General features: G+C 43.0%; 1 protein-coding gene across 2 annotated transcripts in view; it reads left to right on the plus strand.

Moving 5' to 3' along the window:
- klf8 (Kruppel-like factor 8) overlaps positions 1-15,889 on the plus strand; it is an 85,608-nt gene extending 69,719 nt beyond the window's left edge. For both annotated transcript variants that reach the window (XM_049593104.1, XM_049593103.1), the window contains exons 5-7: positions 5,728-5,839; positions 9,429-9,568; positions 10,146-15,889. In XM_049593104.1, coding sequence (XP_049449061.1) covers positions 5,728-5,839; positions 9,429-9,568; positions 10,146-10,327 — 434 coding nt within the window. In that variant the 3' untranslated portion in view covers positions 10,328-15,889. The remainder of the gene's footprint in view (positions 1-5,727; positions 5,840-9,428; positions 9,569-10,145) is intronic.
- Positions 15,890-16,963: the final 1,074 nt, after the last annotated feature.

Raw genomic sequence — 16,963 nt, forward strand, 5'->3', positions numbered from 1 at the left:
GATGATTGATATTCCCACCTAAATGAGGAAACTCGTGGAAAGAAATGTTACATATGTTGCTGAAAAATGTTCCTGATTGAAATCTGTCTCAACAGCTGATTCTGTCCAAGTCAAGTCTCTAGATGTCTCGTTAATCAAAAACAGGAGCTTACAGCGCTCCTTCCTGAGCAGGCACAGTGACACGAGGTTGCTGAGTAACTAATCTGTCATTTTTTAACTTGTACCTGAGCATGTACTGGGACAAGCTCTGCCTCTCAAATGTCCTGACCTTCTCCCAGACGGAGATTAATCAGTGTGTGAAAAGGTGATTAATGCCTAAGAAGCAGTGACAAAGAAGTGGTGTTACGCTGTCATCATGTCAGCCATTAATCAGGAGCGCCTCAAATATTCTGATCCAGTTCATTCTCGTTAAGCAACGGCGAACAGAGGGGTTAAAGAAGGTGTAATCCATCCCTGAGTAAACACAGGGGAAGCCCGACATTTGCTCAGGCAAGCTGGCAAAACAGGCCTCCACCCCTTTGACAAACTGCAGTAAAGTCCGTCTCTAAAGTCAGTTCAGTTCACCTTGGTTTCTAATCCAGACCAGCGCGGCCTCGACTCAGGAATGTAAACGAGGGAGGCAGCGACTCTCTGAAACGTCTAGAAGAATCTCCAGCACACAAACTGGCCTGAGGATGCTCTGAGGATGTGACGTACAATATGTGTAATTCACAACCTTTGTCCAAAGCTGCCTCTCTGCTTTACATCATTGCCCAACATGCATTTCATCTTGTCTATAAAGTCTTAGAAAAGGTGCATGTTAAAGGTTTATTGGATGCAACTGCTTTGAGTTATACAGGTGTTCATGTAATTGTGCCACCTGTGCTTTTGTAATTCATACAGAGTGAAAGAGCCATTTCTTTATTTGACAAAATGCAAATTCCGCACTGCAGTCTATCGTGCTCTCCTCCTCTCCTACCCCTCCCCGAGGAATTACATCACATTAACAGAGTGTATTTATACTCTTTCATTGGGCTTTTAAAGCCGTGTTTGGAGTCTTCGCTTGATTCAGGGGCCGTAAATGTCAGCAAGTTTAAACGCTAATCTCTTGGTACTAAAGAGTGACATAATACCAGGCTGAAAAGCAGCTTGTGTCACAGTGTCACACCTGTAACCACACCTAGCAGTGACGCAGCTGTGTGCTGACACACCCTGGCCTTCCACGTCAGCGTTTGAGATAAACAAAAATAAGATTCTCAACGGTTGTGTTGCTCCTTAAAAGGATGAATCCAGTTTACAACTTGGGCCTTATTTTTGGAGATTTGATGATAGTTTCTATTGGATGTGATGACAACATCGCTTCAGACAAGTCCACTGGGGCAAGAGACGATTAGAAAGGTTGTAAACAAGTCAAAAGTTTATGTCGGTCCAAAGCACTTTATTTAGGGGTGAAACTAGGAGTGAGAGCACAGAAAATGTGGGTAGTAAGTTGGAAGTAGGTCTGTAATCTGTGATGGATGTTCAGGATGGACAGTTTGGGTAATACTGGAATACCGTTTCCCCCCTTTAGATACATTTGGCTAATTCAGATTTGTTTAAAACCCGTCTTATTATATATGGGACGCTGTCTGATTTCTTTTTTGTGATGTTGCTATGTTCCACGATCTCAGAGATTAATGTGGTGAACTACAGTGCAGGGATGGGACTGATTAATTGTTTTGCAAGTCACGAATAAGTCTCAAATTTTTCCACTCAAGTCCCAAGTCAAGTCCAAAGTCGTAAACTTTGGGTTTCGAGTCCTAAACAAGTTGCAATGTGCTCTTCACAAGATATAATGCCAAGAACTGAGTAATTAGATATTAAATTTACAAAAAAAATGTGATCACTTTTTAAACTTTTTGGAAATTGCATCTTCATCTGTAGTTTCTGACCCACACACATTGCACCCTGTAGTTAATTTTTCTTGTTGACCACAAGGCCTTTTTTTTGGCTGATTCAGCATGTTGAACAGCTTAAATCAAGAGGGAGTGGTTTGTGTCATTGTTCATATGCGCATGCTGAAAGAACAGAGTGTATTCCGGTTTCCCTTCTTGAAAAATGAACACAGAACACTACCGCCGTCTGCTGGTGTGGAGAGTTATTTCCTCTCACGCAGGCGCAGAATGTAAATGTTGGTTGGCCGTCGGCTGTAATCTTTGTGTTGTGTTCATGTCCAAGTTTTTGGCCCAGACACAGACATCGTGTGGTGAAGAGTTGGCTTTTGTCGCTGCTAGTTCTCTGAAGTCGGTTTGGTGCGTCTGGATCTTAATGTACATTTAGTTCTTTCAGGTTCTCTCCTGCAGCTTGATTGGATGCTGTCAGGTGAGTTCAGACAAAGTGGATCTGGGGAATTCAGTGTCGACTTGCTGGGCATTGTGTTGACGTTAGTTGATTCTGGAAATGAAGTGATCCGTGGCACAGTTTTATATCTATAGGCTTGGGGGAAGACATCAAGTATTTTCAAGTCAAAAGGCTCCAGTCCAAGTGAAGTCACGAGTCCAAATTGAATTGCAAAGTCAAAAGTCATCAAATTTGTGCCTCGATTCTGACTTGAGTCCACATCTCTATCCTTTAAAGGTGGCGTCAGTATTTTCCAACCTGGCTGCTCTTTAGCCTTTATACCAAACACATGGGACAAGAACAGTTATTGTTCACTCAGTTTCCTCTTAGAGAGGAATGTCCCCTAAACTAATCTAATGTCATCTAAACCTGTGAGCAGAGCCAGGTGGTTTCTGAAGGTTCAGTTGCTGCCTGTTCTCCTAGCTTGTGTTGAAATAGTGCTTTGTTGGTGCGCTTCAGGAGCCCAGGAGTGCTGTACGACACTGAAAAGAAAAACAGACAGAGAGGGAAGATGTGAGGGGAGTGAGTGAGGGGGAATGAGAGAGAAGGAGATGGGAACTTTGATATTTTCTGTTTCCTCCCGGTACCTGCAAAGCGAACAAGCAGGCGGCAGCTGACATTCGCTGTTCATGTGTTGTGGTGTTGTGTGGGAGGAAAAGGAGGAAGGGGGAGCTTGATAGGTAGACGCAGATGGAGGAAGGGAGTAAGGATGGGTGGGTGAGGTGGAAGTGGGGGGTTGGGGATGGAGATGGGCTGAGTATGCGGCAGGGGTGAGGAAGGATGAGGCGGGGAGGGTGCAGGGGTCGAGAGGAGAGAGGAGATGGGGTTGTTTTGCCTTTGAAAAAGGAAGGCTGCAATGGCGGAGGGGTGGGGGTGGCTTAATTGTCTCCCGAGACAAAGAACACTTCTTTTGGTGTGTGACCCTCTCCATACCAACACGCACACAGATCCTCCACCCAAATTCCTTGCGTCACCCCTCTAACCGCCCCACCCCTCCTCGCTCTCTCCAGGCTGGGTGGACTTTGAACAGTATGGCTGCCACATTCCTGCAGATAGAAGTGAGGGGAGGAGGTGGAGGTGGAGGGGGCACTTTTTTGTTTTCTTTAATTATATTTTTAGACCAAATAATTAACTATCACAGTTCGATTTTAATGCATAAACTCTTCTTTGTTTGCTCATGTCGTGTTTTCCGCTCTGGTAATATTGTTTCTGATAAGCAGCAGCCCGTGAAGTTTTCAAATTGTGAATTCAGGGAAGAGATGAGAGGAACGAGGGACTTTGACCGAGAGCGAGAGCGAGAGCTAGTGCGTGTGTGGGTAATGGACCAATAGTAGGCTAAATAAATTAGTGCTGCTGTCTGATCCAGACACAGATCATCTGACCACAGAGGAGATCATATTTACAGACACATCACAATATGTCCGAATAAATAAATCAGTATGGATAATGTAATATAAGAATACATATTTCACTTTTTTCCAATGAAAACAGTAATAGTTAATCATCATTTAGATAACTGCATGTGTCCTGACGCCAGACACAAAACATCTTAAGCGTTCTTCCTGAGTATGACACTTAAGGCTTCATTTCTCTTCAGCTAAGGGACTTACACAGTCACATCAAATCCCTTAAAAGGCGTCATTAGTTAAGGAAGAACATTAAATCATTTACTGCACTGAAAGAGATTTTTCAGTGGTAAAAGTTTCCATGGAGATTGTTTGTTTGCCTGGACTCAAGCTTGTGATGCATGTTATTGTCTCACAAAGTTGGCTTATAGTTGTAGTTAAAATGGTCAGAGGAGGAAAAGATTATACTTCTGGAGGAATGCAATCATAAAAAGCACATATTACAAATTAAATTTGATCCCCAAATACCAAAAAACAGAAAACGATCGTAGGAAGAAAAATGATTGTAGACCAAAAACAAAACTATTTTTGTATGAAAATGTTTTATTGTGCATCGACCGCCATCCATTCGAGTGTGCCCAAAAAGTTCTGTCAGGTCCAGCACACCCAAAGAGCACCTAAGCAGATCATCCCTTAATCCATAGGGCCGTCTGCAGTAACCTTCCAAAATTGCAGCTCCAGTACTGCCTATTTCTCACCTAAAATGACTTCTGAAACATATTTAGTGCACTGTTTAGCTGTAATTCGAGAGCCTTTGTTACCAGATGACCACCATAATGTTTTCAGATGCTGTTTCAGACTCACGTTATATTTATTGGTCCAGCCCAGCTTCTTTAAGAAAGACTGGGTCATGAATGTAAATGAGAAATGACACAATATAACGCTGCATATCAAACAGTACATGACGGCATCATATGATGTAGAATAAAACTGTCGTCCACCCAGAGCAGGAAGTGACCTCTTCATATCCATTGTTTGTTAAAAACTATTGATTAGAGCAGCTTTGAATATCACGTTATGCGATCTTCTAATCTAGAGTAGTCTCACACTGAGGGACCTGACCTTCCAGAGACAACAGGTCACGTTCTGAAGCGGACATTAATTTAAATTTCAAAATAGCCATCATTCAACACATTTTCAATTACGAATGGTTTGAAAGGACCATCTTCTTAAGTGAAAACCCAGTTAGTATTTCTAACAGCTTGCCAAACTCGAGGACAACCAGCAGAGGCTTCCGATAGCCTCGAGAGATTTGTCTTTCGGTTAATTGCTAATTAGCACTGTCTGTGAGTTCTGCAGAATATTTTTCATTAACATCTGTTCACATTGTCTTCCTCCTGCTTTGACATTGCGAAAAGGTTGTTGAAATAATGGGGGGGGGGGGGGGGGGGGAAGAAAGAAAGAAAGGCTGGTTGGACTTGGAGGACTTTTTCTGTTAAGAGAAAGTGATGAACACTAAAATATGTCAAGGATTTCTGAGAAAGATGTAGAAACGAGGAGACATGCAGAGAATTCCAGCATGGGGTATGGACTCAAATGTGATCCATCAATTCTGCAGTTTAGCAGACCACACCTAACCACACACACACACACACACACACACACACACACACACACACACACACACACACTTAGAGCAAGGCTTTGTCTTGCTAAATTGCTGGAATCCAGGCATCTCTGTAAAGAAGTTATTAACCCCCTGCTGCTTTCTTCTGTCTGTTTCCACACCCTCTCTCATCCTCTATTCTCTCAATTCTGCTTCTCCCATTTCCTAATTTCATTCACTGATTTCACTCTTTCTCTGGGCCTCTCATGCTCTTCATCACCCTTTCTCAATCTCGTTCCATGCCATCTCACATCTGTCTAATTTTCCATTTTCCTCTCTCTCTGCATTCACACCACTGTTTCACTCTCTGTCTGTCCGCCCTCCTATCATTATCCCTCCATCCTGTCCCCTCTGCAGTTCGTATTAAGCCAGGTTCGACGTCTCCGGTGGAGTATCAGAGTGACAGCGATGCAGAGAGCGGTACAGAGTCTGGATCGGCCTCTCTCAGTGCCCAGAGCCTCGACGCAGGGTGAGTCCGGCCACAAATGGACACAACAAACATACTATATTAGGGCACACTTCTGTCCAACAGTTAAATATAGAGACATGAAAGAGACATGTTCCTGAAGAAATGGGAAGAGGCACACTGAGTTTTTCACCACTAGTGGTGCAGTGGAGCAGATGATGCAGTCCAACTGCAGAGGATGGGAGTGCAAATATAAAGTGGGTTGTAGACTGACACTGATTTACACAAAAAGTACTCTGAATTCTTATTTGAAGATTTGTGAATTTCCAGGGCAGCCGCTTAAGTCTGATCTAGTGGCAGTATACCCTGGTCTCCATGCTGCCTTCACTGGTTGTACTTTTTATCTCAAAATAGTCAGTTGTACAGTCCGTTAAGGCTAGTTCACATGACACGATTTTCACCGCTATTTTGATGTCGCAGAGGATCTTGAGAGCCACCTTAAGTCGGAAGTGAAGCTGCAGATAGTCTGACACAGTGAGTCCTCATGTGTGAACAAGCCCACGAGCAAGTCGCCCCCTCGTCTGTGACTGGGACTGGATATCTGGCATGCTAGAAAACTGGAGAAGTCTGACACGACTGACAAAGTGCATCAGCCAATGAGAAGCGGGTTACGTCCCACATCAGCATGCAGGAGGACGGAAGAAATGTGGACAAGCCGCAGGGTTGCCAGGTCCAGTCGCTTCTTTTGGGCTTGTTTCCATAGCCCTGGTTGCTTGTTTCTCTCCCAAGATCTGGCAACACTGACAAGCGCGGCCAGCAACAACAACAATGGCCGTGTCCACAGGATCACCGGGGAGCACGTTGTGTTTGGACCCAGGCCCTGGAGGCAGATCTGATTCAACATTGGGAAGAATATCCTTGCCTTTACAATGTTGTCATCAAAAAAGCATAGTTTGGTGAAGTCACCTTGTTATCTGGGGCTCGGTGGTGTGCACACACAGGTCATAATGCAGTTGGCGAGACTCCCGCTGACAGAAACGCGCGTCGCCAGGTATGAACACTCAAAAGATTATGATAGTCTCCGCGACACAAAATCGGGGTGAACATCGTCTAATGTGAACTAGGCTTTACCTGACCGTTACCTGTGACTGAACGCCAATTTTTTGATGTGCTGCTAAATCAAACAGCTGTTTAGGCCTATCTTGAAGTCTATATCTACCAAATAAAAGATGGCAGCTGTCTGCAGTTCTACACCTGTGCAGCAGGTGGCAGTAACATGTCGTAAACAGTAGCAGTAGATCATTATTAAAAGAACAGAAAAAGACTGCAGACAACATTAAAAACAATGTTAATGTTTTATATTATGAAGCAGGGTATGCAAACAACATGATGGTAAGACCTCAAAGGAAGAGTTCAGAATTCTGGAAAATTCACTTATATGTAATAATAATAATATGCTTAGAGATAGATTCGGCACATAACTCCCTTATAAACCCTAAACTACTATTACATTTCTGTTCCTGCACGGGTATAACAACATCTTAAATAATAGCTTTAATGTTGTTTAAAGTTGCACTTGAACACACCACAAAGACTACAGCCAGCGGCCAACCAGCATGTTCGTTCTGCGCCTGTGGGAGAGAAAATTACTGTAAGGCTAACTAAGACTGACAGGATGGATTCAAGACGCTAGTTAGCCAGTTAGCACATGAACAACAAAACCTGATGTTGAAAGAACAAATGATATTTACGCTAGTGCGCTAGTGAACAACAACACAAACAGTTACGAAGGGTTTCTGCTAAAGAGCTCAATGGCTTTGAAATGATTGTACCTCATATAACCAGTTTGTCGTTTATTTGCTTTCCTCACTCCCGTAGATATGTTGGTTGGTATATTTTGGACAGAGCCAGGCTAGCTGCTTCCCCGTTTCCAGTCTTTATGCAAAGCTAAGCTAACTGCATGCTGACTCCAGCTCTGTACGTAACGCACAGACATGAGACTGGCATCAAATTTCTCATCTAGTTTTTCTCATCTCTCGTATTGCCAAAAAATGTTGAACTATGGGGACAGTGTTGCTGATGTCACAACAGTTGGGACTGGATACGACGTGGACAGTCAGTGTTACTGCAGTGCTCCATTGTAAATCAGATGTTGTAAAACTGTTGACGGGACATAAATGCCATAAACCACGCGTGATGCCATCGCGGGGTAAAGTCCACGATATGAGTCGACAGGGCCAGCTAGAGAGACGCTAATGCGCAGCAGGGTTTATGGGAAATGCGGTCTTGTTGTGTGGATCACCTCCCTCCCCTGCAGCCTCCTGACTAATTACATTACTGCAGCGCAGCCATGACTGGACACTTATATAACCTTATATAACCCGCTGTACAGCAGAGCAAGCTGGAGACGCCCTGGCTGTATCACAGGGAGACAAGTGTGTGCATGTGTGTGTGTGTGTGTAGTACACACTTCATAGCTGAAGACATTTTGATCCCCTCAAGGAAACTATGGACATTTGAGAGGTTGTTACTTATAAAGCTCAAGGCTGCAGAGTGAAGGTTAATGTGCCAGTGAATGCTCTTACACGTACAGTAACTTGTCTGTGTGTGTGTGTGCACGTGTGTTTGTGTGTGAGAGTGTGTGTATGTCCAGTGTGTTTATTAGTATTATTAGTAGATCAGGACAGAGCTCCTGCCACACCCAGTAGGCGAGGCCGCCCGACTGTAACTGAAATTCAGGGTGTGGATGTTGACAGTTAGCTTAGTGCTGTAATCTTATGTGTGTGTATGTGTGTGTGTGAGTGAGAGAGAGAGAGAGAGAGACTCAGACACAGACACACACACACACACACACAGACACACAGACAGAAAATATGTAATAGAATCAAAGTGAACAAGTAAGTATATGCATTGTCATTTGTGAGGAGAATTGTGTGTGTGTGTGCGCGCTTGCGTGTGTGTGTGTGTGTGTGTGTGTGTGTGTGCGTGTGCGTGTGTGTGCTTGTGTGTTTGTGTGTGTTGCTGGGCAGGGCTGTCCCAGAACTGGTGTAAACATGATTTCGTAATACAGTTTGCCGTCACACCTCCCTGTACAATGGCTAGGGGAGAGACACTGAGGCTTATTTATTTATTTATTTATTTATTTTTTCAAACCAACTTTATTAAAATCATGATTATCACCTACATATAAATAAATCAGATTATCACAGAACAGAAAACTTGTTTATAGGCATCGGAATATAAAGTTAATGGGAGACGGTGAGAGGCAGAAGGAGGGTGAGTGGAGGGAGTTGGTTCAGATTCTCTGTGTTGAAAGAGAGGTGAAAAAAAAATGGAAGGGTAGGAAGATAGGAAGGAATAAATGAGAGGAAGACGGGAAGTCTGAAGTGGAAGCTGTTGTGCAGCAGTGTTGAACGCTGTGTGACTCTCTGACGCCCCCTGGTGGGCCCAACATCACTTTGAAATGAACCTGAACCTGATGAGAAAAACACATCATTTCTCAAAGGAGCTGTGACAGAAAGTACACCTTGTTAAATTCAACCTAACACGGGGTAATTAATTGATAAACAAATTATCTTTTTTTTTTTGGTGAAGTATTCCTTTTGGCGTCTTTAGCAGTGATCAGCGTCACTGACCTCTTTTCCTTTCTCAGGTCAGTTATGGACTTAGAACCTGTCGATCCAGATTCGCCGGACATCAAGAGGAGGCGGATCCACATGTGTGACTATGAAGGCTGTAAAAAAGTTTACACCAAGAGCTCCCACCTTAAAGCCCACAGGAGGATACACACAGGTAAGACCAAATTCAAAAAGTGTAATGAATTTTTTTTTGCGGCAATCATTTGAATGGAAGGTCAATTTAGTTATTGAAAATAAATAATAATATAAGATGTGTTTGGTAAATTGTGTCGAGGTGGAGATACGGGCTGCACACGTCTTAAACTGCTTGGAAAGCGTGAGGTCAGGTACTGGGTGCTCCTGAGTGCAGAGCTGATCTTGTTCCAGGAGCTGCTTTTTAAAGGTGTAGCCCTAAAATATTGTCCATGGGACAAGATCAGATCACAGACTGGTATTTACAGAAGAAGGGACAGATATCGGTTTCCTGAGGTTGGTTTTTCCTTGTCACATGACATGCGGTGCGCCCTGCCGCATTCCAAAAGCTTAATTCTGTTTGTCCCAGGACGCAGCCGTTGTGCCCTGAAATATAGGTGCTCAGAAACACTTACACATGGCTCTGGCATTTGAGCATGCCAGCTACACATCTACATTGAAAAATAGATTCGAAGGCGCAAAAAATACGGCATGTGTACGGCCCCGTACTCTTCTTTTCCTTTCCCCTAACTCTTCTCCTTGTCTCCTGCTTCCTCCAGGAGAGAAGCCCTACCACTGTACCTGGGAGGGCTGCACCTGGCGCTTCGCCCGCTCCGACGAGCTGACCCGACACTTCCGCAAGCACACCGGAATCAAACCTTTCCGCTGCACCGAGTGCGACCGCTCCTTCTCCCGGTCCGACCACCTCTCCCTGCACCGCCGCCGCCATGTCATGATGTGAACTCTTGACCTCCTTCCTCCCTCCCCCACCCCCCTTTGACAAAGTCCCTCACACCCTCACAGCACATCTTGTACCAGTGCCCCCCCCCCGTTTCCATCCTCGCCTCTGCTGCCCCCACATCAGGATTTTAATCAGCAGATAAAAAAAGACACTGTACCTCCTCCTTCCTTCCTCCTCCTCCTCCTCCTCCTCCTCCTTTTCATCATGAAATCACAGGAAAATGAGGGATGTGTCTGTGCATTTGTGTGTGCGCCCAGTGGAGGTTTTTTACTGTGTGTGTTTCAACACATCATCATCACCGTCCACCCAACACCCCCCAAAAACAGTCCCCTCCCTACCATCCTCCAACTCCACCCGTCACGCGAGACGTCACCTCCTCAGACAGAGAGGGATGGACTGAAGGTCGCCCAGCAGCAGGGGCGTTCATCCATCCATCCATCACATGCATCCATCCATCCACAGGAAAGGAGGAGGAAGAGGAGGAGTGACATGTGTGTATCACTTTCAAACCAGAAGGGGAGTCTTAAGCAGGATGTCACTTCAGCTGCCCGAACAATATTCATTCTGTACATATCCAGAGTTGGGAAGTAATGTGACTGCAAAGCCAAAACATGCCTCAAATCGCTCCTTCTAACAACAGCAGCATTTCCAGGAACCTTTTTAAGAACTCAAGAACTTATCTATCCAATTTATCCATTGTGACTTGAGGAATGATGGCAAAATGGATGAGCTGAATCAGGAGATATCTGATCAAGGGATAGGTTAACAAGACTACAAAAGTTTGATACTCAGTCGGTGCTATGGACACATTTCGGTTGGTAACAAAAAAGTATTAAAGTTCAATTTCCAGCTCAAAATCTTGGCCCAAGAAAGTCCCTGCTCTGGGACGACAGTCTACTACGATAAACACAGTGACTCTGTCTCAAACATATATGTAATTGGACATTTTTGCAAAATCTTACATTTCAAATGCAAGAAATCCGCAAAGCTCTTAGTTCCTGGGACTGTGTGGAAAAGGGTGTAAAATAATGGGTCTTGAAAGTGAAGGCTTCCCATCCCTGTGCATATCAGCGTATGAGTGTGTGTATGCGCATGTCACAGGCTTTTTCACAGCAGCTGAAGTGACGTCAAACAGGTATTTCCTCTTTGGCAAACATCTGTCTGAGATCTAAAAGTAGATTATTGAGTCCCGACTCCCCTCCCCTCACACCCGCATCACCCCGCACCCCCTCCCCTACCCCCCCTCCCCTCCCCTGGTACAGGGAGCTACAAGACTGTGAACTTTATAAAGATTCATTTGTTTTCATTGTATCAATCACATTAATGTCATTTGCGTGTTCTCCCCCTCCCCCGCGCACACCTTCCTGATTGTTCTTCGATAACAGTATTTGCTTTTTATTGCGTCGTTGTTGCTGTTGTTTTTATGAGATAAGGCCTTCAGTTCTGTCTTTATTTCCCTCCCCCTTTTCTTTGCCATGTTTGGCACTCTTAACAGAATGGCATCCTTTTTAAAAAAACAAAAAAATATTCAGATCCTTTTGTTGTGTTCTGAGGCTGTGAAAAAGACAGAGGAGACACAAAAGTAGTTTGAGATTACAAGTAAAACTCTGGCGCAGGGAATCGGGGAGCTTTTTCTGAGTGCGTGTTCTATTGCGTGTGTTGTTCGTGTGTGTGTGTGTGTGTGTGTGTGTGTCTGTGGGTGAGTGTGCATGTTTTGAGACAAACACATAATCAGAATTTAAGATTTTTACGAGTGTGTGTTCCGGGCACTTGTTCTTTTACCTCTTGCCCGTTGAGCCTTAATAACTGAAGTCAATCTGTAAGGGCGAAACCAGAACCACTGACAGAGGACGTTTGGCCACTTTGAGTCTCACTGTGAGCACCTGATCTTTGCAGGATTGGCATGTTTTTCTTGTTACTTTCTGTGGGAAGGACATTTCATTACTTAGCTTGAAAACCAAGAGGCTGAAAGGTGCTACGTGAGTGACCTTTAAAATTAACATTTTAATTTGGGTGACAAAATCTAAACTAGACTCGAGAAACCTGGAAGCTTTTGCTGTCACAGTACCAGAATTTTAAACTGCAATACAACGACAGCGACACTCAATACCACTTAATACCACAGCAAGAAGAAAAAGTCATAGGCACACACAATAGGATATTTTTTCTTTATTTAAAAAATATTAACCTGCCGTAACAGCCATCAGTTCAGGGCCAGTTGATTTTCTTCCTCATAGTTTGATTTGTGCAGCCTTGGGTTGAAAACCTGATCTGTTTTTTTTTACAGTTTTGGTCATACAATTAAGAGAGATTACATTGTGTTAAACACTTGGTTTTGAAAAGGTATCTAAGTAGTGATACTTAGCAACCTTAGCTTGCAGACTTCTACTCACTAGTTTACATAATGAGCAACAGTTATAGCAGGAAATCTGCGTGACTGCCTTTTTTTGGGACACAAAACATGAAAAGGGCATTCCCAAGCAAGCAGATTCAGAGATAACAGAGGCGGGAAATCACGTAGAGTTTACGGAGTTTAAGGAAATAATTAACATCTAGCTGATGATGGAAATCATGGTCCTATTATTGGGAAATTGTAGCAGTGACTGTCTCATTTCAAAGACAAATACTTTGACGATTTGGAACCAAACAGCAAAAAACACCATGAACGCCTCCTTTTAACCACTGATAGCCGTAATGCTAAAACTCTTAACGTAAATGCCATTTTTCACTGACTTCATGACTGTCAAACATCCGTGGAGCAGCAGGACATGGAGCCAACATGGCTGCCACTGAAAGCCACAGTGGCCACGCCGTCTGTCAGTGGTTCTGGGAGACACCAGGCACTGTGTCGGGCTGTCAGGGTCCGTAGTGCCTGCGATTTAAACCGCGGGGAAACTTAGCGCTCTCCTCACTAGCATTTCTACCAGGGTGGGGGTTTGTTCTCTTTCAACTGAGTTTGGTTCTCAGAACTTCATTTAATGCCTCAAAAAACTAGAGCGTAATACTTTGTTGTCTTAAACCTTCCCTAATATCGACCCTGTGCTGAAATCTGATCAGCACATTTTTCTATATCTGATCATGTCACAGATATAGGCAGTTGGAACAGGATTGAACCCCTAACCCTGCCCCCCTAACCCACGCTGTCCATGTCTTAAGTGGGCTGTTTTTCAGCTCCTGTTCTGGGCTGAACTTGATTATGCAACATAACGCAGACCTCGCTCTAAGCGCTGTTCTGAACTCAGTAGTCGAGCACTATAGCTGGTAGTTGTACTGCTGATATGCAGCTCACATGGTTTGTAACGAGAACCTTTAAAAGGGAGGTCCGGATGCGCAGGAGCCTGTGCTGTCGATCACCGGACGCAGCCACCTCTGGAATCACTTTCAGAATAGACACCGAGAGCTGTGACACAGACGGCGATGTCTTAATCAAGGGGCTGAGGGTGTGATCAGTGGAACACACTTTTCGCAGTCCTGATGCGTCCCTTTACAAACATAAAGGCAAAAACAGATTTTGCTTTTGCAACGCTGTCCTAGTTAGCCATTCGGAGTTACTGTTGTTGTTGTCATTTCAAAAGCTAGTAAGCGAGAGCAAAACATTTAACGCCTGACTTTTCACAGTACGGTAACCGAGATGGACGTGCAGGCTTCCTGTGAGCTGATTGCATGCCATGAACAGGGCAAATTGTTGTTTGGTCTGTACACTGCAAAAAAAATAAAATAACTGAACTAACTCTAACTCTGAACTAAATTCACTCACTTGTTCGGAGCGGTTTTGTTCTTTTCTGCAGTGCAGAGCAAAGCAATGTTCCTGATTCTTCTAACATCCCCCCCGCTTCAACTTAAAAAAAAACAAACATAGTTACTAAGCACATCTTTCTAGAAGAGTATATGCATTTGATTGCAATTTTCTTTCTTTTGTAAACTGTTGATAAAAACATTAAGGACAATGACAAATAATTAAGGTAAATCCATGTAAATAAATGTATATAATCAAAAAGTGCAGAGTAAATGTAACGGGTGAATTTCTATTTTTAACACTGACTAGATAATGTGAAAAAATCTTTTTTCTTTCTTCTTCTTCTGTTGGTTTGATGAAATGTGTTTCATCACGTGTTGTTTCTTTTCAGATCTAATAAGACATTTGTTTCGTAGTTTCTTAAAAACAAACAACAAAAAAAAGAATTGGTCCCACTTGTGTTGTGCACACTTGTTGCATGGAGAGTAGCCTTCTTGTTTTCTTATAGTGATGTTGGTGAGCATGTCAGTGTGTGTGAGACTGTGGGGTTCCCTTAACATTGATGAGGAGAAAAAAAAACATTGACAATTATTAATTAGGGATCCATTTATTATTATCATTATTAGAACAGAGCTTGACATTTATGCACTGGACCTCATTTAGATTATCAACATGAACAGGGAAACGCAAGATTTAGTCGGTTTGGGTTGGAAAACACACGTTTCAGAAAATTTCAGGTCAGATGGGGCTAAAAAATATCAATGTTTTGGTACATGAGCATGGATTTGATTTTTAGTTTCACTCTCCAGACTCATAGAAGATTAATTACGTTGAAACGTACTAGTTAAACTTACAAAATCTGTTACAAGACACAGGAAAGAACACATAGTTGCCTACAGAAATGAAATTCCCATAATTAAAATATGCTAATAAATTTCTTCCTATGTGAAATTAATTGGAGAAAAGTTTGACGATAATATTTAAAATATTTGTATTAAATTAAATGGATCCCACGCCCCTTTATTTCCAAGAACATTTACCCCACGTAGCACATGTATGTGTCATTATGTAACTGAAAATGATTACAAGCACACTGATCAGCTCTGGTGACCATTACATTATATTACAGAGAGACAAACACACACTGAGACCTCCAGTGTCACACTGAGGTCAGTGATCACACCTCAGAGCCTGTTGACGATGACCCAGACAAAGTTTATTTTTTTGTTGTTTCTTTGGCGCTGGTGTTGGAGTTGTTGCAGGGAGACTGATGCATGTGTTCGTGTTTTTTCCTGCTTCCTGTTGGTTTTTTGCAGTTTGTGCGAGCTTGTTTTCCCCCTTGGTATTCTTCTTGATATTCTGTTCATGTATAAAAGCAGGAATGTTCATCTGTGAACAGACAGTGAGACATTTTAAAGATCCTCAACTGAGACCTTGACGTGACGAGAGTTCACGTCCAAGGGTGACGTCACTGACTGTGTCCGTCTGTGTGCGAGTGCCTCGACTCACCTCGAATCACTTTCCTCTGCAAATCACAAATTTTAGGTATTTTCTATTGAATGCAGTAACTTATGGGCCAGTACTATATTTACTCAGTGCAATGCAGTTATCATTATAATAATACAATTATTAATAATATTTTTTCTTTTTTTTTTTTTTTGTATTTGTACAGAACAAATGTGTAAAGATCAGTGAGGAAAACGTGAGCTTTTTGATACTGTGACTCATAGTGTTTAAAAGTCAGTTTCTCCCTGTACAGTTGTGATTATTTCCCCCTTCCTCCCTTCTTCTTTTATAGAATAAAAACTGTTTTTGGTGCAATTTAATGCCTGGTGTCTCTGTGTTGTTTATTCTATTTTTAATACAATTTAAACAAAAGTATTGGTACATTGAAATCCAGCCTGGTAAAAAAAAAAAGTCACAGCTCAGAAGTTGAGACACTGGTCAGATTCTGAATTTGTGACACAAATCTTGGGTGTCCACCTCGAAACCGTATTGATTGTTAAGATCTTGTGTGCTTCTCTGGTAGTCCATCACAAGCTCTTTGGTTTTGCTTATATTGGGCTCTTCATCAGTTCTCTGTACTCCCAAATAAGAATAGTCTCTAAGTGAAGACAGCATGTTTGTTGCAGGAAATTATTCACTGGAATCGAACATGGTGATACCAAATTCTGGGCATAAGGTTGTTCCAATGGACCACATGGGAGATGTGAGACAGGAAGACAGAAAAGCCTGTGCAGTCTGAAAGTTGGGTGCACTTTGTCCACAAGAGGGAGTACTGCAACAGGGAATGGCGGGACAACTGAAGGAATCCAAACACTGAGGACTAAGAGCCGAGAACATCCAACTCAGGAAGATGAGGTAAAGTTACAGGTGTTGCAGGTGATAATAACTGGCTTGTTTAAAATGCAAATTACTCTTTCAAAGTTACTGACCGCATGGTAACAAAAAGAAAGTTTACACAGGATCCTTCATTTGCATTTCAAACAGGAGAACACTGAGATCAAACTTGGTTAATAAATTTAAAAAAAACAGAAAAAAAGTGCATCGACTAAGTCATAAAAACTTCTTTGTGTGTGTGTGTGTGTGTGTGTGTGTGTGTGTTGGCTCTGAATTAAACTCTCTTTGCTGTTCACTCTAAATGGGTTTATTAGCCTCCTGCGGTCATGATCAGGCCAATGATTAACACACACAGCGTCAGTCACTGCATTCACACAGATGCAGACGGAGACAGACACACACCATATAAATGCAATAAAGAGCAAAACTTTGCTGCTTTGTGATTTGGCTGCGTGCACAATAGTGTCACATCACTGTCATGAGTCATAACCGGCCTGCTGCCATCATAACCGCCTGATTCTTTTTGTCCAAACCTGTCCGGAGAGTTTGGTGGAGAAAGT

This window comes from Epinephelus fuscoguttatus, linkage group LG12 (assembly GCF_011397635.1).
Source record: "Epinephelus fuscoguttatus linkage group LG12, E.fuscoguttatus.final_Chr_v1".
NCBI classification, from domain to species: Eukaryota; Metazoa; Chordata; class Actinopteri; order Perciformes; family Serranidae; genus Epinephelus; species Epinephelus fuscoguttatus.